A 26017-nucleotide genomic window follows, 5' to 3' on the forward strand; every position below is an offset into this window, starting at 1 on the left:
CGTAAATTTTCCTCTATCTTCTCTTCAAGTCTTCCCTCTCTCTTCCACTTCAGTCCCTCTGTGCCTCTCTCTCTTTCTCTCTCTCTCTTTCTCTCTCCCGTCACACTATCAGATGGCTTCCTCCTGGCAGTGGTTCTGTGAATAATTTATCTCGCTGAAAATATTGTTCCTCGAGATGAGGAGAAAGAGGACACCTCTCTCTCTTTTCCCCTCAGACATACACACACACGCACACACACACACACACTCTGGCCGGTCGCGGTCAAAAAATGTGGACCTGTGACTCCATAGTAGCAGTGCCGGGTAACGGGCTCGATCACACAGGACGGATGGGAGGAGAGGAAAAAGAGAGAGAGAATGAGAGAGAGAGAGAGAGACAGTTGGGGAGGATTGGTGCAGGGCAGGGGCTTGGGTTAATCCTGCAGATCTGATCCGACTGCCCCCCTCTCTGGGCTTTTTACTCGCTCTGGCAATCGCAGAGGGATTACCAACAAAATAAAACCTGCTTAAAATCCACGTCCTCCTCTGCTCTTGTGACATCACACACAAACACACTCAATAACACACATACGCACACACACACACACACACACATTTAACAAGTGCACCATTCTTTTTGGGGGAGGGTACATCTCACAGATAAAGGGGCTTACCTGGGCTGCAACTGTGTGTGGTCAGTCAGTCCGTCGTCCTCTGGGACGATGGAGTGGGCGAGTTTTTGCCGCGACTGCGGGAGGGGTAGTGAGGCAGCCAGTGAAACTAATACAGCAGCATTACAGCCGTGCGGCTCTGTCAGGAAACATCAAATCCACACTGATTGCACATTAATCCATCGTCAGGGCCGCAAGAGCCCATTTCACCACGTGAACTAAACACTACAGCATAATTGCACGCACATTTTAACACTAACACTTTAACAGTAGCACTTTTCTAGTAATAATAATGGGATGCCAGACATGTGCATTGGGTATAAAGCTTTGTGGAAGCTAATGGATTTATTTGTCATGATTACTAAAGAACAAATTTGAAGATCTTTTAACTTAGAAGTAAAACTGAGAAATGAAATAAACACACACACGGAAATAAGGGATGATGTCCACGTTTTGCTTATTATGATGTTTGCGGAGATCCCAACCTAAACTCCTCCAAAACAAATGCATTATCACTCTGAAACAAATGCAATTTAAATCAAGTATGTTAATATCAAAAAAGCCCTTTTATTTATCTTGACTGTGATCATGCAGGCATTTAATTGGAATAAAAATGGGGGAGCAAATAAAAGAGCATAACCCTTTATTTACAGAAGGTAAATAAAGGGTTTTTTTTTGTGATTTCTGCTTGCCAGACCTGTGTGTATGAATGCATTATCATGGTAATGTTATTTTCACAGTCTAGCAGTCCTGCAGTGTTGGTAATTTATTTATGAACGACAGCTGTTGCCTCTTTGTGTCTGCCCACCATACTAACGAACTGCCAGGACACAAGAGTTCTCGAATGACTCACACCCCTTGACACTACTGTCATGATCTCACAACCACACACACACACACACACACACACACACACACACACACACACACACACACACACACACACACAAGCAGAATGAATGGGAAACACAAATGTGTATATCCAGACCCATCCTCCCATCCATGCACTTATCTCTATGCATTTAAATGTATTCCTTTGTTTTAGAATTTATTCTACAGCCCTTTTCCATATTTCTGACTTACAAAATAATATTTAAACCTGGTTTGTAATAAGGTTATTTTATCTTGAAAATAATTGCTTCAGATGCACTTACTGTACATGCCACACTGACCATAAGGAAAATGGAGTCTCTGACATTGGCGATGTGCACCCGGAACAACTGGTATTGCTCTATATAATCTTGTTGCAGGTAGGAGCAGGAGCCTTTTTGTCACTTTTAGACCAATCGGGAAGCCCCGTTGTGCTAAATGATTAGGCTACCTAGTAGGCCTACATTCAAATTGATGAATAGGGGAATTCTTACATTGTGTTACTTTAAAGCAACGGAGACATGCCTATGTAGCAGGTAAGGGATAATGTATTGTCCGCCGGTAATTATCAGTAAATAAGTCCCGACAGGGAGAACAGAACCCCGACGCGCAGCGGAGGGGTCTTGTTCCGCCCTGAAGGGACTTTTTTTCACAGTAATGACCAGCGTTCTATACATTATCCCTTACTTAACATAGGCCCGAACGTTGGGAAGGCCCATTCATGTAAAGGGAACTTTCTGCAGCACTCTGAAGAGCCGTGTAATAACATATGTTAACATTCTAAACATTCCATACAACATAACATTTCAGCTAAAACAGCTATTCCCCAACAGATTAATATCCAGCTTGACTCATCTTCACTGACCCCAACTAGATCGGCACGTGACTTGGGCGTGGTAATTGATAGCCGACTTAACTTCTCTGTGCATGTAGCCTCAATTGCAAAATCATGTCGGTTTATACTTTACAACATGAGGAAGATCAGACCTTAATTGACACAAGATTCCACACAACTTCTTGCTCAGGCCATGGTCATCTCCAAGCTGGACTATTGTAATTCACTATTAGCTGGCCTACCTGTCTGTGTACTAAGATCATTACAACTGAATTCAGAATGCTACAGCACGCCTGGTTACTCTCCACTGGCTCCCTATAGTGGCTAGAATTAAATTGAAATCTCTCACTTTGGCCTATAGGACACTGGCTGGATCTGCTCCTTGTTATTTTAATTCAATGATCAAGATATACAGTATATCCCCAACCGCCCACTGCGGTCTTCTGATGAGCGTCTGTTGTTGTCGACCAGCCATAAATGCTAGGTCAAATTCAAGACTCTTTTCCTCAGTGGTTCAAGATTCAAGATTTCTTTTATTACATCTCATTATAGGTTTATAATAGAGTAAAATTTGTTGTGCTTTTTTTTCTCCTCAAAAAATAAATAAATGAAAGTGTGTGTGTGTGTGTGTGTGTGTGTAGGGGAAAAAAAGAGAGGGGGGGGGGGGAAAGAAAAAAAGTGCCTTGTTGTCTTCAGCATGAGTTCAGCAATCTAATTGCTTGGTGAAAGAAACTACTTTGGAGTCTGGTGGTACGAGCTTTCAAGCTTCTATATCGTTTGCCAGATGGTAATAGCTCAAATAGTTCATGGTTGGGATGACTAGGATCATTCAAGATTTTTTTTGCCTTCCTAATGCATCTTCCCTCAAATAACTCCAGTATGAAGGGTAGGTCACAGCCGCATATGGTCTGTGCTGTACGCACAACTCTCTGAAGTGCTTTTCTATTGTATTGAGAGCAGTTCCCACACCATGCGATTATGGTCCCAGTCAAGATGCTCTCAATGGTGCCTCTGTAAAAAGACCTCAGGATCTTGGGTCGCATACCAAACTTTCTCAATCGTCTGAGGTGGTACAGACGTTGTTGGCCTTTTTTTACAGTGTTCCATGTTGGTGGAATGAGTTGCCCAGTGCTCTCCGTTCTCCGTTTTGGGTCTTTCAAGAGGGGTCTAAAGGCATATCTGTTCAATATGCCCTTAGTTTAATAAGCGCTTCTTATGCGTTATGGTTTGTATATTATGGTATTGTTTATTTTCATAAGGCTGTTGATTAATGTTGTTTATTATTGATATTGTCCTTAATGTAGTCTTACCAAGATATTGTTATTGTTATTATATTTAATTGAATGGACATTATTGCTTATTGTCGCTATTTTGATTTGTTTTCATTGTTTATTTTCATTAGGCTATTGATTGAATTGACATTATTATTGCCATTGTCCTTAATGTAGTCTGACCAACATTTTTTACATTCCCTGTTTAATTTAAGTATTATATTGTTTTGTATTTGTATGTCGCTTTGGACAAAAGTGTCTGCCAAATCCCATAATCATAACATTGATATCAAAGAGCTTTGTTTTCATAGAATAGAATAGACTTTAATTGTCATTGTGCGGTAGACCGATACAATGACATTTGCTTGTGCAAGATCTAAAATAATACTCAGATTCTCATGCACACTCAAACAATAAATAGAATTAAAAAAAAAACATGACAATAGCCATGCATTTTTGACCATAGAATTCAAAGGCATTTACTAGGCTGACTTGTCAATGCTTCCATCACCAATTTCAGGTATTGCTTGGTCTGGCTTGAATGAGAATATGATCCCAAACTGTAAATCCCAAACTGTGTCGCCACCCAAGGATAAACTATAGCATTACAGCATGACACAAAGCTTTATATGATTAGGCTTGCTGTATTAGATATCACATGATTAATGTAACACGCCAATGAAAGGATTTTTTTTTTTTAAAGAAAAAAAGAATGAAAGCTAAAACGGGCCATCATTCCAGTATATTGCAAAACATTTTTGGCATGTTTGGCCTCTGGAACATTTCTTCACTCTCATTGCTCAGATGGGGCCCTTGGCCTTTGCAGCATGTTCCCTGCCTCTCCACTCCCCCATAAAGCAACACAACTCTTGGCCTCGACGATAGACTATCAGCTTCAGCATTCCTCCTCTCTGTGAAGTTTTCCATCTGGTCCTCTCTGTGCTCCATGACCTCCAGCAGAAACATCTTCCTCCAGTTCCGATACCCAAGATGCTCATATCCCTACTGTGTCCACTGTCCACTGCAACAAGATTTCCACCATTTTGCAACTTGCTTTCCTTAATCATTACGTTTTTCTGAATGATCCACACTGGATGGTCCAACAAATGAGCAGAATAAAGATAGTTCCCTGACGTGCTTTTTGCACTTTTTTTGGCAGGTAAAAGTGAGTTATTGTATAGGATATTCAATCTTACGGTAGCATACCTTCATAATATTTCTGTCAATGATCATGGAAAAGGTGGATCTACATTTATTTCACATCTTAGGTAAGAACAGGGGTGTCAAACATAGGTCCAGGGGCCAGATCAGGCAATGTCTTTATGATATGATAAATGTATGAAACCTAGCACTACAAACCATCCTCAGGAAGGAAGAGGCTGAAAAAACTGACATGGAAGTAGGTTATTTTAAGAGGGAAAGAGCAGTATATGACAGCAGTACATGATTTGATACTTGCTCATATAAGTGGGTATAGTAAAGGAGAATATCATCAAACATCACTCCGATACCCATGCAGAAAAATGATAATGACCATTATAATGACCCCTGTGAGGTCTCATTCCAACAAGTCCGGCCCAGTGCTTGTATGAGTTTGACACCCCTGGGTAAGAGGTACTGTACTGTAGGTAAAGATCATGATAAATGGTGAATCCTAAAATTGTGAGAATTGTTCTAAAACTTACTGTTTACCATGTTGTTAGTCGCTTTGGTTAAAAAGCGTCAGCCAAATGTAATGTAATGTAATGTAATGTAATGTAATGTAATGGCACATCAATGCAAATATTAGGCATTATGATTTGAACCTTGTGTAATCAACATCGCCTTAAAGGTGCAACTGCATCACTTCTATATAGAACAGGCTTTCCTTAGATTTTATCTAAGGTGCCTCTAAGTGCCCTTGAGCAAGGCACCTAACCCCTCACTGCTCCCCGAGCGCCGCCATTGTAGCAGGCAGCTCACTGCGCCGGGATTAGTGTGTGCTTCACCTCACTGTGTGTTCACTGTGTGCTGTTTGTGTTTCACTAATTCACCGATTGGGTTAAATGCAGAGACCAAATTTCCCTCACGGGATCAAAAAAGTATATATACTTACACTATACTTATACTTTATACTGAGTATGAGTATGAAGGCAATCCAGGCACTCCAGGAAAGGTGACTGAGGAAGGTATATTTAAAAAGCCTTTATTTGTTACTGGCTAATCCATAGCATAAAACGCCAACATGTTTCGACCACACTTGGTCTTCATCAGGGCATGTACAAGTGAATTAGGACTTACTATAGGCCTCACCTATATAGGGTCAAGAGGTCATATGACCAGAAAAGACGTAGACACTACAACAGGTGATCCTTTACACATCAACACAACAGAAAGGAAAAAATAAAAATAAATGTATAATAAAAATACAGTGATATTCACATCAGTAGGCCTACATCACTATAAAAAACAAGTGGAATTGATGTCTTCGTTTAGACCTGGATATTCCATAGCATTCAGGCGATGTATCCAGAAAGACTCTCGTTGATTCAACCTCTGTAACCTATTGCCACCCCTCGCCATAGGTCTGACATGCTCAATGCCCTGTATAATTAACAAGGAGTCGTTCTTGTTATGGTACTCGTTAAGTGTCTAGCCATGGGGTAATCTTTATTCACATTCATGATGTATGTTGACAAAGTCCATACACCAGCAAAGACATTTGGACACTTGGGCTCTTGAAACACTAGACATTTCCCAGCTGACATCATCAGACACTATATAAGCAAACTTTGGATCTCCAAAACCAGTTGAAATAGCATTGTACTGCTTCAGCATGGGGGGTTGTGAAGTCATGAAAGTCCTTGCACTTCTATTAACTCACTTATTAGCATCTTTGGCAGAAAAGCAAGGTAAGAAATCAATGTATATTTATATATTTATATTTAATAATGTTAAAATGGATGTAAACTGTAATCTATATTTTGTCATAGTGTAGTCATTTATGCTTAGCTTAGAGACTTCACAGAAGAGGATTACTTGTAATAATGTATTTTTCTGCAGATCTCTCTGGAAAAATGTTCACCTTTCCTGAGGAGTCTGATACAGCTCATGTGATCTTGGTTCCCAACCAGAGCAAGAGTTTGACTGCAGTGACCGTGTGTCTACGTTTCTTCTCAGACCTGACAAGAGCTCAGAGTCTCTTCTCTTTTGCCACCCCTGCCAGTTCAAATGGCTTCCTGCTCTACAAACAGGCAAATGGTGTATACGAGATTGACAAGAATGACAAATTTGTACTATTCAGGTCATTAGGGGACTATCCAAATCAGTGGAATTCTGTCTGTGCTACTTGGAACTCTCAAACGGGTATTGCCCAAGTTTGGGTCAATAGGAAACAAAGCACAAGAAAGGGCATCAGTCAAGTCGGTGATATCTCTGGAACACCCAGTATTATCTTGGGTCAGGAGCAGGACAGTTATGGGGGGAAATTTGACAAAGCTCAATCTTTTGTGGGAATGCAGACCGATATATACATGTGGGATTCAGTTCTTCCCGACCCTGAGATTGCTTTATACATGAACCGTACTATTCCACAGAAAACTGATGGCAATGTGATCAACTGGAAGTCCCTCGACTTCACTATTAAGGGGTATGTGATTGTAGAGAACCAGATTAACGCCTGAAGGTTTCAAACCCCAGCAAGCTGTGGGCAATAGTTTTAAGATAGTCAATTAAGTTACCCTGGGCTTGCTGATACCATTTGTGTATAAAATGTATTTGCTCATATTTACTCATAGGGTTATGTGGTTCAGCATCGAATGTAGTAAAATTGTATCAAAAGTACCACAATAAAAATTTAAATCAACAAAGATGGTTCCTAATGATTGATGAATGCTACATAAAATGGGACCCAAACCCATGTTAGCTATAAGGGCTATCAATGGTATGTTCAGAGACAGGAAAAGACACATTGATATGGGAAAGAAAAAGCAACTCAACATAAGCACCTTAAAAATGCCGTGGGAAATGCAGTGGTTTGAGAGGAAGAAAATACAGAACTGAACAGAACACTACTGATAGAAGGGATCTAGGCCCTTACAATGTGATATGACTTGATTGTCTGGATTGTCTGATTGTCCAAAAATAATTCCGTGGAAATGCATGGATTCCAGTTTCTTCCGGTAGCAGCAACTGGAATCCATGCATTTCCACGGAATTATTTTTGGAATCTGATCCCTTATCATACCTGTTCATTCTTACTCGTCGCTCGACTTATCGTGACTAAATTCAAGATGGCTGCAAACGCTAAACTTCGTGAAGATACTGTCTGTATAAATCGTCTTGTAAGTAAACTACCAGTGCTTTTTTAAAGTTCTTAATGTCTCGTTTTAAATGTCAGGGCCCTCGGAAGTCTACCAATGAAGTGTGGAGATACATTGAGCCTCGTAAATGGTGTAAAACAGTGATTTATTGGCATGGCTAGCCCGATGCCGAAGCACCACCATTGAAAAAGCTGTTGGTAGCATCAGCTAACTAGCGCCAGATTTTGGAGTGCAGGGGACAAGCCGAGATGGGCTATGAGACATACGTTCACACTCGGTATCATGTTTCAACACACTTTAGGTCAATATCACACTGGAATTCTCCTTTAACAACATTGCTCAACTCTCCTCAAGCTCTGATACTGTGATATTGAAAGTGAACAGTTTTTAATCATGTCATAGTAAATTCACAACTCGTGTTTTGTGTTAATCTATATAGTCTATATGATAGCAGTGTTATAAAAAAAGTAACATTACTCTCTCCTCTTTGGCATTTTAACATCTCAACCCTCAGGTTCGTGGTAGAAAATGCCAAACTAGAATTTTATAAGACTATGAGGTGTGATGTTGATGTATTCAGATACCCGATCCAGAGGGACTGCAATAAAAGCCATATTGCACTTCCTCTGGTTGTCACTTGTCACAAACGTGCCTGCTTGATAACCCGACTGAAATGCTCTGGAAGGCTGTTCTGTTGGTGATGTTTTTTGTCCACTGAGGCTGCTTTGTTAGTGATTTTGTTTTTAACAGTAGGCTTGGTTGTTAATAGGCCACGTGTGAAATCCCCTACCTAAACTCGTCATTTAAACGTCTGTCTCTTCGCAATACAGCTGGAGGCTTCCTTACTTCACTACTGTACTCCTGTAATCCTCTGTGACAAATTGCAAACACATTATGGTACGTTATGGTAAAACATAGCTGTGTGTGCAACCATGTAGTATCAGAGTAATCCACACAGATATAGTTGTAGGACCGAGGGAGAGGTACAGTATAACCCATGAAATACACAAAGGGAGAGATCATGTCTCATTTTATCATAAATACTGTATGTCAACGGTTCCAAATAAGTGCAGATGGATACTGTATTTAGTCCAGAATAAAACAGCCTTACCCACACAGACCTTTTTTATAGGTCTAATCCACTTTGTGCAATTACAGTTTTGTGTTAGACTGAAACCAGATGCTCTAGTTTTATTATATTCTGGGCCCAATGACTTAAAATAATTTGTGGAATATTAAATTGATTGTGCAATAAGTAAGGCAATCTTTATCTTCTATCAGGAAATGATGGACTTTACAGCTTTGATATTTTTCCTATCATTCATTTTTAAGTGAACCTTGAAAATGCAAAAAGTAGGTTTTGTGTGTGTGTGTGTGTGTGTGCCAATTATACATTGTTTATATGAAAGTTATATAAATCCTTTTTAACATCTTCTGTTTCCACATCTCCCTCCTGAACATTAGTTTCTTGAATTGACCTGTAAATTGATGATATCAGTTGAAACGATTAGGGCTACATGACACATTTATGATGATTTATGATGCCTTTTAGTCATAAAACTTTAATCGCTGATTTATACCCTCAGTGTTGGATCAAACCCAGCTCCAGCCCTAAAGAGTATTTAAGCAAGAACAATAGTTAAATCACCAGAAGAAAAACTAATATTGTGTTATAACACTTCACCATGGCAGTTTCTGGAATTGTGGGAGTCTTTATATTTCTACTGACACACTTTATAACATCTTTAGCAGACAAGCAAGGTAAGCTTCTAAACGTGAGTCACAATTTTAAAGACCACTTTAATTGGCGTATTTATTATAGAGACTATGTATCAGTGTTTCATTGCTGAACTTTTATGTCTTTTGTAGATCTCTCTGGCAAAATGTTTACCTTTCCAGTGGAGTCTGATACAGCTCATGTGATCTTGGTTCCCAACCAGAGCAAGAGTCTGACTGCAGTGACTGTGTGTCTGCGTTTCTTCTCAGACCTGACAAGAGAGAAGAGTCTCTTCTCTTTTGCCTCCCCCACTAATGACAATGCTTTCCTCCTTTTCAATGGTAATGGCTATCATGTATTTCAAGAAACATTTGCAAGGTTTGAGGGATTCGAGGACAAACAAAATGAGTGGAACTCTGTCTGTGCAACTTGGGATTCCCAAACGGGCATAGCCCAAATCTGGGTCAATGGGAAACAAAGCGTGAGAAAGGGCATCAGAAAAGGAGGCATCATCTCTGGAACACCCAGTATTATCTTGGGTCAAGAGCAGGACAGTTACGGGGGAAAATTTGACAAAGCTCAATCTTTTGTGGGAATGCTGACTGATATATATATGTGGGATTCAGTTCTTCCTTATCCTGAGATTGCTTTATACATGAGCTACATTCAACAGAAAACTGTTGGCAATGTGATCAACTGGAGATCACTGGACTTCACTGCAAATGGGTATGTGATTGTGGAGAATCAGGTGAACTAGATTCATTTAGAATATCTACTGAGGTTTAAATCAACTGGGGAAAAAATCACTATAATGCATTATACCTTACGAATATAAAGTGCTATTCTTAAACTGAAAATTCAGTAAATACTGAAGGTTTAGTTTTTTTTATTCATCCTTAATCATCTATAAAAATGACATGCACAACTGGCCTGGTCTCATAAGAACTACTGTGCTAATTGGCAACATAAGCTTTAATACTTCCCAAGGTAAACTGACTTTGGCCATTGGACGTAACACACAAGGCCTCACCCATGATTCGATAGTTTTTGGATCTGAGCTCTGCCTTTGCCGAAGTTCATTTCTAAGTGATGTAGTTGCTTCTTGTAGGTCATGAAGGATGGAGTTGCCTCCTGTAGGTCATGCTTGTAAAACGTGTTTCTTTCTTTCTGTCTGGAATATTTATTTTGTGTAAAAATATTACCAGACTGTTTGTCTTCTCAGGATTATCTGACTAACAATACTGTACTCTATCATTGTCCTTCATTCTATTGCTATCTTCCTCTATGTTTATTTCTAAAGAACAAAATAAAACTTTTCAATCAACAGTTTGTGTTTGGTTCCTACTCTTGGGATCACCCGGTTCTAGGTGCGGCAGGATGGGGGTGCTTGCCCATGATAATAAAAAAAAGGCTTTATTTGACAGGATAGTGAAGAGGCCATGGGAAATGTGTGAGGGAGGGTGATGGGGAGTGGAATCCGGAAATGACCCCAGGCTGTATTCGAAACTGGGTCCCTGGGGGCAGTGAGCCCGTACGGAATGTCAACACTACCGCTGTGCTACTGTTTACTAACAGTAATTTTAAAAAATCTGTTTATGTATTTAAATGTATTATGTTATTTAAAAAAATCTGTTTAAGTAATGTTGGCCAGTCCATGAGAGAAGCAGAAAACTATCTGGGAATGGCTTAACGATAGATTGAGCAATAACATCAATCACAGAAAGGTATGTATACATCATTAAACTAACATAAAAAAGACAGATAAAAAACATATACAAATAGGTCTATCTATGAAGCATGAAACGTGTGACTATGTTTGTCTGATTGTCCACATATCTCTTGAACCTTTCGTTTGACCAACTTCCCACTTGGAAGATGTATTGCTAAAGACAGAAATGAGTACAGTATTGAGTATGTATGTACATGTATATGCATGATCTGTGATTGATGTGCAACACTTTGTTGTATTGAAGGGCTTTTAAACTTATTTTGCATGTTTGCAATCACAGTTTTACATGGAGGGGCAGAAGTAACAGAAGTGGCAGGAAAGTGTTACACTGGGAAAAAATAGAGAAAGAAAGAGAGCAAAACAAGCAGTAAATTGCGAAACATTTGGAGTGTAGAGGCCCTGAAGCAGTTACCGACTTAATATCAGAAGCTTTCATAATACTTTTTCAGTATCCCCCAAATAGACACATTCTCTCTCTCTCTCTCTCTCTCTCTCACACACACACACACACAGACACACACATCCCCAGAAAAAACAGAAATAATCACAATCTGCTCTAACCCATATGCTTTCTGCTGATCATTAAAGCTGGGAAGTTTCACCCCCCACCCCCACCTTAAACTGAAACCACATGGATTTAGTTTTATTACTTTCTGGGCCCCATGACTCAATATCATTTGGGGGAAAATTAAGGTCAATATGTAAGAAATAATAGATTCAACTAGGCAATGTTTATGTTTCATCCACACTATTTTGGATGGCTGATGGACAATACAGTTTTCAGACATTTCTGATCATTCATGCAAGTGTGTGTGTACTGAAAATGCAAATAAAGAAAGTTTTCATTCATTTTTTTTTTCCATACAAAATTTTTGATAGCCGGGAAAAAATGATAGATTGTCCAATTCCATGGAAATGTATCTTTAACATTTTGTATGATTCTTCATTAGACATAAAAGTATGTTTTTTTCAGTATAAGCTAATTTATAAATATCTAAATATTAAAAAGATGTTACTGGGGTATAGAGACAAATCCATATTGTCGTTTTTGTTTAGAAGAAGAGGAAACAACTGATTATTTATTTTGCTATTGTTCTCCAACTGCTATATTTTGGCTTGAAGTTCAAAGCTGGCTACGGCAATGTGATATAAACTTACACCTAGATCTGTCCACAGTACTTCTGGGTGACTTGACAAGTGCCAGTCAATCACTTCAAAATATCATTTTTCTCCTAGGTAAAATGTTTATCAAGAAAATGACAGATGCAAAAAAACTGAACATAAGAAGATTTAAAAATGATATTAAATATTACTGTGAAACAGAATGTATAATGGCACATGAAATGGGTAAAACATTATATGCAGATAGATGGGTTAAAGTAAAAGAAAGAGAAGGGTGGACTTAGGAATATTATACATAAGCGGAAAAAAAAGAGATTATTGAATATAAGTATACTTATAAAATATACTTTCTTCCTTGGGAGGGGGCGATTTGGTAGGGGTTAATATATAATTTAAAATGTGCATGTGGGGGCAAACTAAATGAAATATGTAATTCTTTTTTACCTTATTTCTTTTTTTTAAATGTCTTTTGTTTTGATTTTTGAATTGAAACAATACAAAACAAAAAGTTAAGTCCCCCAATGAGGGGGGGGGGGGGGGGAAATAAAAATTATCTACTGTTGTCAAAACAAAGCTCAGGACTACAAGTGATTTATATATTTTTGTTCTGCAATTTTACTCACAGAGTTTTTTGCATTAGCAAAAAGTCTTATTTTGCATGTTTGCAATCACAGTTTTACATGGTAGGGCAGAAGTAACAGAACTGGCAGGAAAGTGTTTCACTGGGAAAAAACAGAGAAAGAAAGAGCAAAACAAGCAGTAAATTGCGAAACATTTGGAGCAGTCTGGACTTCATTCCAGAAGCTTTCATAATACTTTTCCAGTCACCCCCAAACAGACACACACACACACACACACACACACACATTTCAGGATTTTATTCAACACATGATCTATTATCCACCAAATAACTTTGAATGCTTGGCTGTTCACAACATTTCACTTGGTTTTAGACTGAAACCAGATGGCTTTAATTTTTTTATTTGTTGGGCCCCATGGCTTAATATCACTATGTAAGAAACAATAGATAGGCAATATTTATGTTATATCCCCAATATTATGGACAACATTTTTTATCATTTACGCAAGTGTGTCCTGAAAATGCAAACACAGACGGTTTTCATTTGTAGATGCCAGTGTAACTAAATGTACCATGTGTAGGCCTACTTTGAACATCTGCAACTTCCATATTTCTTTCCCCTAGACACAGTGGTCCTAGAATTGACCTCTTGTTGTCAGAACAAAGCTCAGGGCTTTGCTCCCCAATTGAAATCCCAGACTTCTTTGCATTAGCAAAGTCCATATAGTTTTTGTGGATTCAAACCAATAGGCTCTGACAACTCACTAGACACACCCAAATGTGCTCCTCCAGATAGTATAAAAGTCAGATCAATTGCTGATATCTCTGGCAAAAATCAAAGTACTATCATTTTCTACAGAACTTCAGCATAGAACCCTCTACAACTATGAGAGTCTTTATATTTATGTTGACTTACTTGATAACATCTTTTGCAGAGAAGCAAGGTAAGCTATTAAGCATGACTTGCAATATCAAAGACCATTCTATGGATGACCTCACTAGAGAGACTATGTATCAATGTTTAATTCTTTAACTTGTATGTCTTCTGCAGATCTCTCTGGGAAAATGTTGACTTTTCCTGAGGAGTCTGATACAGCTCATGTGATCTTGGTTCCCAACCAGAGCAAGAGTCTGACTGCAGTGACCTTGTGTCTGCGTTTTTTCTCAGACCTGTCAAGAGCTCAGAGTCTCTTCTCTTTCGCCACCCCCACCAATGAAAATGCTTTCCTCCTTTTTAAAAGGGAGAACAGTGTGTATGAAGTAGACCAAGGTGGTCAGGATATTGTTCTCTTCTGGGGTTTAGACGACAAGCGCAACGAGTGGAATTCTGTCTGCACTACTTGGAATTCCCAAACAGGTATTGCCCAACTTTGGGTAAATGGAAAACCAAGCACAAGAAAAGGTGTACGTCGAGGAAGAGACATATCTGGAGCACCCAGCATTATCCTGGGTCAAGACCAAGACAGCTACGGGGGCAAATTTGACAGAGGACAGTCTTTCACAGGAATGCTTACAGATGTGCATATGTGGGATACAGTTCTTCCTTACCCTGAGATTGTTTTATACATGAACCGAATTCCACAGAAAACAGATGGCAATGTGATTAACTGGAGGTCACTAGAGTTCACTAGAAAGGGGTATGTGATTGTTGAAAACCAGGTGAACTAGATTAATTTAGAAGATATATTAGAGGTTAAATCAAATGTGACTGCAAAAAAACACATTACAAATATACCTTCAGATTATCAAATGAATAAAAGTACACTGATAAAGTTGCCTCTTGAAGGCTTCCACAAACCTCTTACTGTAAATGTTTTGATATCAAGAGTATCGAGTGTGTTTTATTTCAGTGAAAATGTTACCAGACTGTTGTCCTCTTCTCACGATTATCTGACTGTAAATACTCCCATCATTCTTTTTTCATCTGCCTGTATAACTATCAACGAGGAACAAAGTAAAATCTTTCAAAAGTGTTTAATCGCCTTTGTGTTTGGTTCCCACTGTTGGGCTTAGATTGTTATAGGGAAAAGGGGATGGGGTGTGTGTGTGTGGGGGGGGGGGGGGGGGTCCTTGTAATTTTTTTCTCCTGGGGGAGGGAGGCTCTTATAAATCATTAGGAGCTTTTTAGACTTTTCTTAATTTGACCAATCCCCCTGATCTCAACAACTCCCCGGGTAAGTCCCTAAAAGTGGATGGAATCCAAAAAATCCCCTCTCTGTAAAGGTTGGTCCAGCAGGGGCATCCAAACCAGGCAATATACTGTAACCCCCAATAATCATAAATATGAATTGCCATAGAACATAAAGAAGTGGTCCCAACCCCCACATGTTTAACCCAAAGTTACACCCCTGGTCTAGGCTCTGCACAATGACTTCTGTCTACAGGAAAGATTTAGTAAGCATAAGAGTATAAGTATAAGTATATATACTCTTTTGATCCTGGGAAATTTGGTCTCTGCATTTATCCCAATCCGTGCATTAGTGAAACACACAGTGAAGTGAAACACACACTAATCCCAGCGCAGTGAGCTGCCTGCAACAACAGCGGCGCTCGGGGAGTAGTGAGGGGTTAGGTGCCTTGCTCAAGGGCACTTCAGCCGTGCCTACTGGTCGGGGTTCGAACCGGCAACCCTCCGGTTACAAGTCCGGAGCGCTAACCAGTAGGCCACGGCTGCCCCTATAAGAGACTCCTTCACTGGGTTGTATAGGTTTTCAGGGGGTAGTTTAGCAACACTATCCATTGAGGAGTAGTCTTAATGGTTGAATTGTTATACAACTGGGCACAGGAAAAGTCTATAATATAGGAAAATGCAGCATGTTCAGGCGGTCACTTCCCTCCATGTCATACCTGTCAACACTCCCGTTTTTCCCGGGTTTCTCCTGTATTTCAAGGTCATCTCCCAGCACCCTCCCGTTTTGTTATTGTCAGAAACACGCTCCATGTTTAAGATCCCAGGAGACACGAATCAATCAGAAGATCTTTAAAAATACAATATTTTATTTATATTCTCCTAAAATAGCCAAATGTCGCAAATAAAATGCTGCTTAATGTTATCAAATGTAAATCAGTGTAAAAACAGTTCACAAGTCTAGTATAGTTCTCCAGTACAGTCTTTTCTCCAGGAGTCTAGTATAGTTCTCCAGTACAGTCTTTTCTCTGTCTTTCCTCCAGGAAGACGGCGTGTCACTCTTGGGGGTATCCCTGAAGGCACGGGGGGCGCGGCCTGCGTGACGCGTCGACTGGGTACAGCAACGAAGGGGAAGTGAGTCTTCCGTGGCGCGTGCCTTCAAAACAACCAGCGGGAGACACAGAGATTAGCGGCAGCACGGTCAGTAGCAATAGAGCGGGCACTTTAGGTCCAATGCATAGAGAGAGGGAAGAAAACTACTTTCCTGCCTGACGTGGTTTGGCAGGCCATTATGGTGTCCAATTCTCCCTCGAGTGGCTGGGAGTCCCGTGATCGTCCGGCGTATCACGTCATGGCTCGTGGCTAAGAGGAAAATAACAGACCCTCAGCGAGGTGGCTCCACAACAACAGAAGACCAATGGATACAAGGCTATTAGCAGAAGAACGTCCCTTAACGAGGATACTTGCGTGCGTGGTATCAATCTGATCGGGCCGAGGAAACCAGCAGAGGATGTCTATCCAGCGAGGAGGGATCCGAAGCACTGGCGACAGCGGAACACCAGCAGGGGAGACGAGCACCTGCGTCTGGGCAGCGACGCTCATGGTAAGTCTCGGGTGTCTTTTATCAGGCCTGGGTCCCGTGCTTTGGATGAGTAGGGGGTGGGGTGATAGTTCAGTTCATGGGCGCCATCTGTAGTAGTCAATTGTCAGCCCGCCCACCCTTAATAAGCTTCCCAACCCCAGTGTAAACAAACACACGTGAATCATGTCAAAATCACTGCATTCGCAATATCAGTGTAAACAAATCGTGCGTGCTTAACCATCACAGCAATCACAATAGCTTAGGAATTACACAAAGCCCATATCACGGTGGTTCACTGCAATCAAGGTGCCAACACACAAGATAAAATACTGACAAAAACGTTTACAGTACTGGCCCGTTTGACATTTACCCCCCCACTTTAACAGTAGCCGTCCCGACTACGTCACCTACTGGTACCTCAGTGGCCTGGTGCCCTGTGTGCTTCGCTGAGAGCGACGTATTTCCTGGGCTTCTGTCTGGTCAGGGAGGTATGAGTCTTCTTGGTGCCCCTGTTGTAGTGGCGTGACAGTCCCTAGGTGGTCTCCCAGACCATCGGCTTGGTTGGAGCTGGTCGTCATGTCAGCTGGCCGGGGGGCCTCTGCTTGGGTCGAGGGGTCTGGTATTGTCCTTTCTGTCCCCGTGGGAAGCTGGGTCCTCCAGAACACCAAGGGTCTGTACCTCGGAGCTTCCAGCCTGTAGTGGTGCTGGGCCGAACTTAATTCAGAGGGAATCTGGCCTTCTTTTGGTTCCTGTGGGAAGGACAGGGGACACACACGTAGGTTATTCCTATGTGCTGTACGAACAGGACCTTCCTCACCTTCCGGACGTATGAGGTACACAGGCTGGCCTGGTCGCAGCTGGGACACCACCACGAAGGGAGTCGGTCGCCATCTTGGGGTCAGCTTCCCGTAGGCTCGGCGGTGGAAGTGCCGGAGGAGGACCCGTTCTCCCACTTGTAGTTCTATTGCCTTGGCCCTTCGATCTCGGCGGTCCTTGTCTGCCTGTTGCCTTTGCTTGGTGTGCTGTTGTACGGCCCTCCATGCTTGAGTAAGCACTTGGTGTTGGAAATGCACCCACCCATTGAGGGTTTGCCGCTGTGTCGAAGGGCCAGCTTCGTGGATCCAGTCTATGGGGATCCGTGCATGTCTTCCAAAGACTGTGAAGTAGGGTGTAAAGCCAGTGGTGCTGTGGGGGGTATTATTGTAGGCCTGTACCAAGGCAGGCAGTCTACATGGCCACTGGGCCTGCGTCTCTTCGGTCAAGGTACCAAGTAGCTTCAAAAGGGTCTGATTAAATCTTTCACAGGCGCCATTACCTTGTGGATGGTATGCCGTGGTGCGCTTTGTTCGGCAGCCATAGAGGAGGCACAGCTGTCTGAAAAGGTCGGAAGTGAAGGCTGCCCCACGGTCAGACAAGATATGTTCGGGACTTCCATACACCTGAAACAGGTGCTCCCACACTGCTTTGGCGGTAGTTGCTGCGGTCTGGTCCTTTGTGGGTACTGCAATAGCATATTTGGAAAACAGATCTGTCATTACTAAGATGTATGGATAAGTATCGCCGGCCGAGTGACAGGAAATCGATCCCCACAACATGGAAAGGGTAAGAGGTCTCAATTGGCACCAATGGGGCCCTTATCTCTGGTCCAGCCTTGTACAGCACACACCTAGGGCAGTCGGCAGCCCATGCCATCGTGTCTCGCCTCATCCCATGCCAGAAAAAGCAGTTCTGTAGGATGTTCAGCGTTCGTTCTGCACTGGGGTGTCCTCCCTTCGCATGGTACTCCTGCCAGAGGGTTTTGGCACAGTTCTTCGGGACAATAATCTGGCTGCAGGTCTCGTCGATACTGCCCCGTGCTTGGGCATCTCTCCGAAGGATATTTTGGGTTACCTTGATCTGGTCCCATTCACGCAGCAGCTGCTGAAGGTCCTGGCTCACGGTAGCACAGTGTTCTGGGGAAGGGGCTTGACCTTGTTGTTTCCAAGCCAGTAGTTGCCTCAAGTCAGGGTCTTCCCTTTGTCTGTTGGACCATCCCGCTGTTTCCTCATGGATGCCTGGTTCTGTCGGCTCCGCCTCCGTCAATCGGCTTGTGACCTCTAGTTGTTCGCCTGGGATCCGGGATAACACATCGGCATTACGATTAGTGACCCCTGGGCGATAGCGGATGGTGTAATTAAAGTTGGCTAGGTGGGCTTGCCACCGTTGTTCAACTGCTCCCAGCTTAGCTGTTTCAAGGTTTACCAAAGGGTTGTTATCGGTAAACACATCCACCTCCATTCCCCACAGGTAGTCCTTAAATTTTTCGGTCATTGCCCACTTAAGGGCCAACAGTTCAAGTTTAAATGAGCTGTAGTTGTGATCGTTCTTCTCTGTGGGGTGAAGGCTTCAACTGGCGTAAGCGATTACTCTCTCTGTGCCATCCTGGATTTGAGCCAGTACCGCCCCTAGACCCTCCAGACTTGCATCGGTGTACAGCCGGAATGGCTTAGTAAAGTCGGCATAGGCTAAGATGGGTGGGCTCACCAGGGCTTCCTTCAACCTTCGGAATGCCCGGTCACATTCTGCTGTCCACTGGATTGGAGCCGTCTTAGAGGTGGTCGTGGTGCCATGCAACAGGCCATGGAGGGGGGCAGCGATCTTGGCAATCCCAGGAATATAACGGCGGTAATACCCCACCAGACCCAGAAATGAACGAACCTGGCGAACATTCTGCGGTGCTAACCATGCCTGGACAACAGCCGTCTTCTCTGGGTCGGTGGCCACTCCCTCCGCACTTACAATATGACCCAGGTACGAGACACGTTTCTGAAATAGTCTGCACTTCCGGGGCTGCAGCTTGAGTCCGTGGTCTTGTAGTCGCTGGAAGACTCTGTCCAGGTCTTGAAGATGCTGGTCAAAACTGGACGAATAAATAATCACGTCGTCCAGATAAATTAAAAGAGATTCATTTAAAAACTCCCCCAGACAGCGCTGCATAAGCCGTTGGAACGTAGCAGGGGCGTTGCAAAGGCCAAACGGCATACGCTCAAACTCAAAAAGACCTAGGGGGGTGGTAAACGCCGTCTTCTCCCGGTCACGCTCGTCCACCTCTACCTGCCAATAGCCACTGGCCAAGTCTAGGGTGGAGTACCACTGGGCACCCTTTAGACTGGTCAGCGTCTCCTCAATCCGGGGGAGTGGATATGCATCTTTATGAGTCACCGAGTTCAACTTCCGGAAGTCTACGCAGAAGCGCCACGATCCACATTTCTTCTTAATCAGTACAATGGGAGCCGCCCACGGACTGGAACTTTCCCTGATGACCCCTCCTTCCAGCATATTTTTCAGCAAGCTCTTCAGCTCTGGATACAGTGTCGGTGGCACCGGTCGATAGCGTTCCCGGCTAGGGGGTGCCGTCAGGGCTCGAAATTAACTTTTTTTCTCAGTGTCCCGCAGCTGTCCCGAATTCTACGTGGCACTGTCCCGGACTTAAACACCAGTGTCCCAAATTCAAGTTCTTGTTTTTTTCCCATTCTACATAATAAACAGCATAATAATCAGTAACTTGCATCACTTAATTAACTCATTATCCATCATGTCAGTGTTTAATTTATTAAACACCATTTTTATTAACATTAATCATCTGCTGTTTCACACAACACTCATTTTCAGAGATTGCGCTTTTGGCTCTTTTTTGAGGTTGCACTAGACGTTCTCATTGTCCATCGTTTTGACGGACAGGGTTGTAAATCATTCCGTCAATAATCTATTTTCATGTGTCTTTAATTTCAATGTCAGTTTGGTGTGATGTCATGGCCACAGATCTCAGTGAAAACAATAAGTAGCGTGGGAAATTACCACAAAGCTGTCAGATAGGCTACTCTCCTGCCGCGCTCTCACCCTCTTGTGCACACTCAAATGCGTTCCCAATTAAATGAAGTAGCAAAACGTAGTTAGATCTGCTGCAACTATGTATCTCGATGTAACAAGCTGTTTTGACATTGTAAACGTTCTCTAAGAAGAGTGTAAAGCAGTTTGCAGTAGCCTAAAGTTAACCACAACGTTGTCTATTGCTGGAAAAAATAGCGAGCGGCCTATGATGACCTAATTAAATGCTCGGCAGTCCGGATTAAAGTGCGTGGCGGGCCGCAGTTTGGACACCCCTAGCCTTAGAACTGCCACATCTAAATGTCAAATGCTAACTTAAATAACTGTTTTCATTGTTATAGGCTACCTTGCAACACTATCGTTTTGTCAAATGACAGTTGCACGCAACGCAAGCACCCAGCCCATTTGGGTATCTTACTATATTTGTGCCAAAAATAACATTGTAGCCTACAGTGATTTGAAGAGCAGTAGCCTAAAGCCAGTATTGTAAGGCTGCGTGTACAAAACCGCTTCTTTACAGATCAGCTGGCTAATGCTGATTTTGCCAGCTGCACTTTACGCCAGGTCAAATTTTGTATAATTTTATTCATATGAGAAAGATACGTTTAGATTCCCATGTGAACAGTTTAGGAAAAAAGTACCTATTTAGAAATTTGCTTTGCCATTTTTTCTACTGTCCCAGAGTTGTCCCAGACATCATTCTATTGTGTCTCGGAAGCATTTTTTATGGTCCCCGGGACGTCGAGCCCTGGGTGCCGTTCCTGTAGGAATCTGATGCTTCACAGCATCAGTACGGCCAAAGTCTTCGTCATGTTGTGCAAAGATTGGCTGCCATTTCGATAGGAGTTGGTGGAGACGCTGGCGTTGCTCATGGTCCAACTCCACTCCTTGTTCTCCCAGTACCGATGGCAGAGCAGAGGGGTTGGTGAGTATGGTGCTGACACCGACTTCCACTTCTCCCGAGGGGCCAGGAGTCAGCACGAGATCTTTGTGTCCGGCAATGTCCTCTGGCAAAATTTGGGTTACGGTGGCCAGCGGGCGGCGTTGGGGGACCTCCACTAGGAAAGGGTTGGGGTTGCAAAGCCTCAAGGGAACCTGCCCAGCGTGGACTTCCGCAAGCGTGTGGGCTGCCCTCCAGCCAGCCTCCTCCTCCGTCAGTGGTTCTATCAGCACAGCACAATTAGTCCTAGGGATGGTGTCACTTACTTGACACCACAGAATCATCTCTGTTCATGAGGGAATAACAACAGGAGTTAGTTAGTTAGTTTGGCGACCCCCCTCCCCAAGGCAGTTGGTCCCTTCTGTTGGACTTGTCTACATACTGCAAAAGCCTTCTTCCAGAGTGTGCCTGCTGCTGGAGCGACTGCAGCCTGGAAGGCCACCACCCCGGGGTGAATCCCCTGCATCACTTCTCGCCAGCACTCAGTGATGACATTCATCCCTAGGACTGCCCTGTCGCTACCCAAACACTGGTCATTTACGATGATAACCCCTTTATTTGGAATACGTATTCCACCTACCTTAAAATCTAGAATGGCATAGCCGATATATGGGATCTGGAGCCCGTTGGCAGCCTTCAGTGTCAGCCAGCCAGGTTTGTCGACAGTGTTGAGGACAGAGTCTTGGAGCTGATTCTTGAAGAGGCTCTCACTGAAGAGGGTGACCTGAGAACCTGTATCCAAGAGACATTGAATTAATTTTCCATTAACCTCTACCTCCACCCCCGGGCACGTACCTATTAAAGTAGGTTTGGACGATGGGCCATCGTTTGTCTCATTCACCCCCGTCACTCTTTCCCCCGTGACGGGGGTAGCTAAAAACCCTGATGTTGACGTCGTTTGGGGCAAAACCGTTGAACATGGCCTACTGCGCCACAATCTCGGCAAACAGGGCGGCCCTGCGGTACGTGGTGCACCCTGGGGGCAGCTGATGGAGTTACTGTGGTCGGTCCGTACGTTGTCTGGCTTCTCAGTTCCTCCACTATTTGGCTACTGAGGGTCTTCAGTTGGGCTGTCAGCTCACTTCGGAGTTCGGTTCTCAAACTTTCTCTAAGTTCTTCCAGGTCTGACTGCCGCTCACTCCTGGCAGGGGAAGGCCCACCCTGGTTCCGCACAGCATGGACTTGCGTTTCAATGGAGGGCCCATCCAGCTCTCTTTCTAATGCCCGAGCCTCCCGTGTTGGGCAGCTGGAAAAGTTAGCTGCTCGTCTCTTCGCAGCAGCCGCTGCAATTCTTGTCTCACAGACCCAGCCCGGAGGCCGAGAATGAACTGGTCTCGGAGGAGAGCATCTTCATCCATGTGTGCCTCTCCATCAACAGCACGCCACTTAGCGTAGCACTCCCGCAGTCGAAGGCTAAACAAACTGGTGCTCTCATCTGCAGCTTGTCGGCATTTATAGAACACACCCCTTCGCTGGGCATTGGAGGCTGTATCTCCAAATATTTTTTCCAGGGCTGTGATGACTCGCTCACCGTTACGACGATCTGCGTCTGACAGCAGGGCTGCTTCCCTTCTGGCCTCCCCGTCTAGTGTGCTGAAGACAAAGTCAACTTGCTGTTGGGCATTCAGGGGTTGGGCACGTAGCATGGCTCTCGTCTGGGTCTGCCATTCCCCAAACTTCTACCGCTCCCCAGCAAACTTTGGAACCCAGGGCGCACTGAGGAACCATGGCATAATTAATGGTGACACAGGAGGAATCCCACTTGTAGCATTTACCCCTACTCCCTCATTCTGTTGATTCGTGCCGCTGGGATCCTGCCCGACCACGCCACGTGTCAGAAACACGCTCCATGTTTAAGATCCCAGGAGACACGAATCAATCAGAAGATCTTTAAAAATACAATATTTTATTTATATTCTCCTAAAATAGCCAAATGTCGCAAATAAAATGCTGCTTAATGTTATCAAATGTAAATCAGTGTAAAAACAGTTCACAAGTCTAGTATAGTTCTCCAGTACAGTCTTTTCTCCAGGAGTCTAGTATAGTTCTCCAGTACAGTCTTTTCTCCGTCTTTCCTCCAGGAAGACGGCGTGTCACTCTTGGGGGTATCCCTGAAGGCACGGGGGGCGCGGCCTGCGTGATGCGTCGACTGGCTACAGCAACGAGAGGGGAATCCCGGAAGTGAGTCTTCCGTGGCGCGTGCCTTCAAAACAACCAGCGGGAGACACAGAGATTAGCGGCAGCACGGTCAGTAGCAATAGAGCGGGCACTTTAGGTCCAATGCATAGAGAGAGGGAAGAAAACTACTTTCCTGCCTGACGTGGTTTGGCAGGCCGTTATGGTGTCCAATTCTCCCTCGAGTGGCTGGGAGTCCCGTGATCGTGCGGCGTGTCACGTCGTGGCTCGTGGCTAAGAGGAAAATAACAGACCCTCAGCGAGGTGGCTCCACAACAACAGAAGACCAATGGATACAAGGCTATTAGCAGAAGAACGTCCCTTAACGAGGATACTTGCGTGCGTGGTATCAATCCGATCGGGCCGAGGAAACCAGCAGAGGATGTCTATCCAGCGAGGAGGGATCCGAAGCACCGGCGACAGCGGAACACCAGCAGGGGAGACGAGCACCTGCGTCTGGGCAGCGACGCTCATGGTAAGTCTCGGGTGTCTTTTATCAGGCCTGGGTCCCGTGCTTTGGATGAGTAGGGGGTGGGGTGATAGTTCAGTTCATGGGCGCCATCTGTAATAGTCAATTGTCAGCCCGCCCACCCTTAATAAGCTTCCCAACCCCAGTGTAAACAAACACACGTGAATCATGTCAAAATCATTGCATTCGCAATATCAGTGTAAACAAATCGTGCATGCTTAACCATCACAGCAATCACAATATCTTAGGAATTACACAAAGCCCATATCACGGTGGTTCACTGCAATCAAGGTGCCAACACACAAGATAAAATACTGACAAAAACGTTTACAGTACTGGCCCGTTTGACATTATTTCTCCCGGAAAACTCCCGTAATTTGCATGGCCATCAAACTTCATTTTAAAATCATTAATCCATTCAGGTTGCCAGATTGTGTATGAAATACACCCTACACATACACGATCACTTAGTTTCAATTTCAACCGTTTTGTCATAGGCTAAAACCTGGCAACCCAAAACCCAAACAAGGAAGCGGGTGCCGACTGCGCAGCCTGAGTCTCGTCATAAGCAAGCGGGCTAGTTGGATGGCCTACTCCAGAACTAGCTGTTGTGAAATTGTTGGGAATTTAATTGATTAACACATCACATAAACTGTTATTGAGTGTTGATACACTGAACTTGTGCCCTCGGAACCAAATCTGAAAGCAAGCAGCTTTGGAGTTTTGGAAGTAGACTGCAGGCAGGCAGCTGGTGGATACATTCTGGCATGCGTAAGATAATGGTAAGGTAAAAGCAACGACCGAAATGCAGTGTTAAAACACGTGTATGAAACGTATTAAATATGCAAACACAGATCCGGTATAAACACCAGTGGTGGAATGTAACGAAGTACAAATACTTCGTTACTGTACTTAAGTAAATTTTCCACGTATTTGTACTTTACTTAAGTAAAATTTATAGTGCATACTTTTGACTTTTACTTCGTTACATTTTACAGCAATTATCTGTACTTTTACTCCGCTACATTTCTACAACACCATCGTTACTTTTTACGATACATTTTATGATCAGTTTTTTTTTCCTCTCTGGCAAACACGTTTGTTTTACCGGGGGCGGGGGGTTGCTACCAAAGATTCTGGAGCGCTACGTGCATTCTTAGAAACATAAGCTTCTAGTCTAGACCAGGCAAAGCGTGAGCTTGTAGCCATCTGCATTCGGTAGGCTATATTCACCAGACCCATGGCTACACTGTACATGCAACTGTGTTCTGTGCCTTTCTCTGTCTGTTATCTGCAGCGTGTTATCTGTCTGTTATCTGCAGGGCCTCCTCTCCGATGAGATTGCTATCCGCGGATCAGCGAAGTTACAGGCTATGCCCATGCTTCTGTCACACGTCTGATCATTTGCGGCACAGATGAATGGTAGACTATTAATGAACCGGTGGCCGGAAAAGACGTAACATTTTCCAGATTAGGAAATATTCCTTAATTGTGTGTGATTAAATAAAGATGCATAGCCTACAATTGTGGCGTAACGTCAGCGCTCATTCAATGTCTATGCGTCTGCGCAAGTGAAACTGAATTTAATCATAATGACACCTTTCTCAGCAACTTTTCTGTTCAATCAGCATAATTGGCATTACGATCAACCCGACGTTTCCCCTGTCTACCCCGTTAAACTTCAGGCTCTCGTGTTTTGCTGAATGATATTACTCAGCAGATCACCCTAGTAGATAACCAGAATTACAATCTCTAGAATTGTAGGTCAGAATGTAATGGGC

General features: G+C 43.3%; 3 protein-coding genes across 3 annotated transcripts; all 3 read left to right on the forward strand.

Annotated features, from left to right (window-relative positions):
• Positions 1-6434: 6434 nt before the first annotated feature.
• LOC121685393 (serum amyloid P-component-like) lies at positions 6435-7474 on the forward strand. The gene is made up of 2 exons (XM_042065895.1): positions 6435-6517; positions 6669-7474. The coding sequence occupies exons 1-2, from the start codon at positions 6442-6444 to the stop codon at positions 7286-7288; spliced, it is 696 nt and encodes a 231-aa protein (XP_041921829.1). The 5' UTR covers positions 6435-6441; the 3' UTR covers positions 7289-7474.
• A 2117-nt stretch (positions 7475-9591) lies between these two features.
• On the forward strand, positions 9592-10970 carry LOC121685295 (mucosal pentraxin-like). Its single transcript, XM_042065739.1, has 2 exons — positions 9592-9688; positions 9797-10970. Exons 1-2 carry the CDS (start codon positions 9613-9615, stop codon positions 10399-10401), a joined length of 681 nt encoding a protein of 226 aa, XP_041921673.1. The 5' UTR covers positions 9592-9612; the 3' UTR covers positions 10402-10970.
• A 2909-nt stretch (positions 10971-13879) lies between these two features.
• On the forward strand, positions 13880-15048 carry LOC121685259 (serum amyloid P-component-like). The gene is made up of 2 exons (XM_042065696.1): positions 13880-14019; positions 14127-15048. Exons 1-2 carry the CDS (start codon positions 13962-13964, stop codon positions 14741-14743), a joined length of 675 nt encoding a protein of 224 aa, XP_041921630.1. The 5' UTR covers positions 13880-13961; the 3' UTR covers positions 14744-15048.
• The last annotated feature ends 10969 nt before the right edge of the window (positions 15049-26017 follow it).

Source organism: Alosa sapidissima, chromosome 16 (assembly GCF_018492685.1).
Source record: "Alosa sapidissima isolate fAloSap1 chromosome 16, fAloSap1.pri, whole genome shotgun sequence".
NCBI lineage: Eukaryota > Metazoa > Chordata > Actinopteri > Clupeiformes > Clupeidae > Alosa > Alosa sapidissima.

Bases quoted from the DNA above. Each gene is read 5' to 3' on its own strand.
- LOC121685393 (XM_042065895.1), top strand. From the start codon at position 6,442: ATGGGGGGTTGTGAAGTCATGAAAGTCCTTGCACTTCTATTAACTCAC. The intron at 6,518-6,668 runs GTAAGAAATCAA...ATTTTTCTGCAG, and splicing joins ATCTTTGGCAGAAAAGCAAG to ATCTCTCTGGAAAAATGTTC.
- LOC121685259 (XM_042065696.1), top strand. From the start codon at position 13,962: ATGAGAGTCTTTATATTTATGTTGACTTACTTGATAACATCTTTTGCA. The intron at 14,020-14,126 runs GTAAGCTATTAA...TGTCTTCTGCAG, and splicing joins ATCTTTTGCAGAGAAGCAAG to ATCTCTCTGGGAAAATGTTG.
- LOC121685295 (XM_042065739.1), top strand. From the start codon at position 9,613: ATGGCAGTTTCTGGAATTGTGGGAGTCTTTATATTTCTACTGACACAC. The intron at 9,689-9,796 runs GTAAGCTTCTAA...TGTCTTTTGTAG, and splicing joins ATCTTTAGCAGACAAGCAAG to ATCTCTCTGGCAAAATGTTT.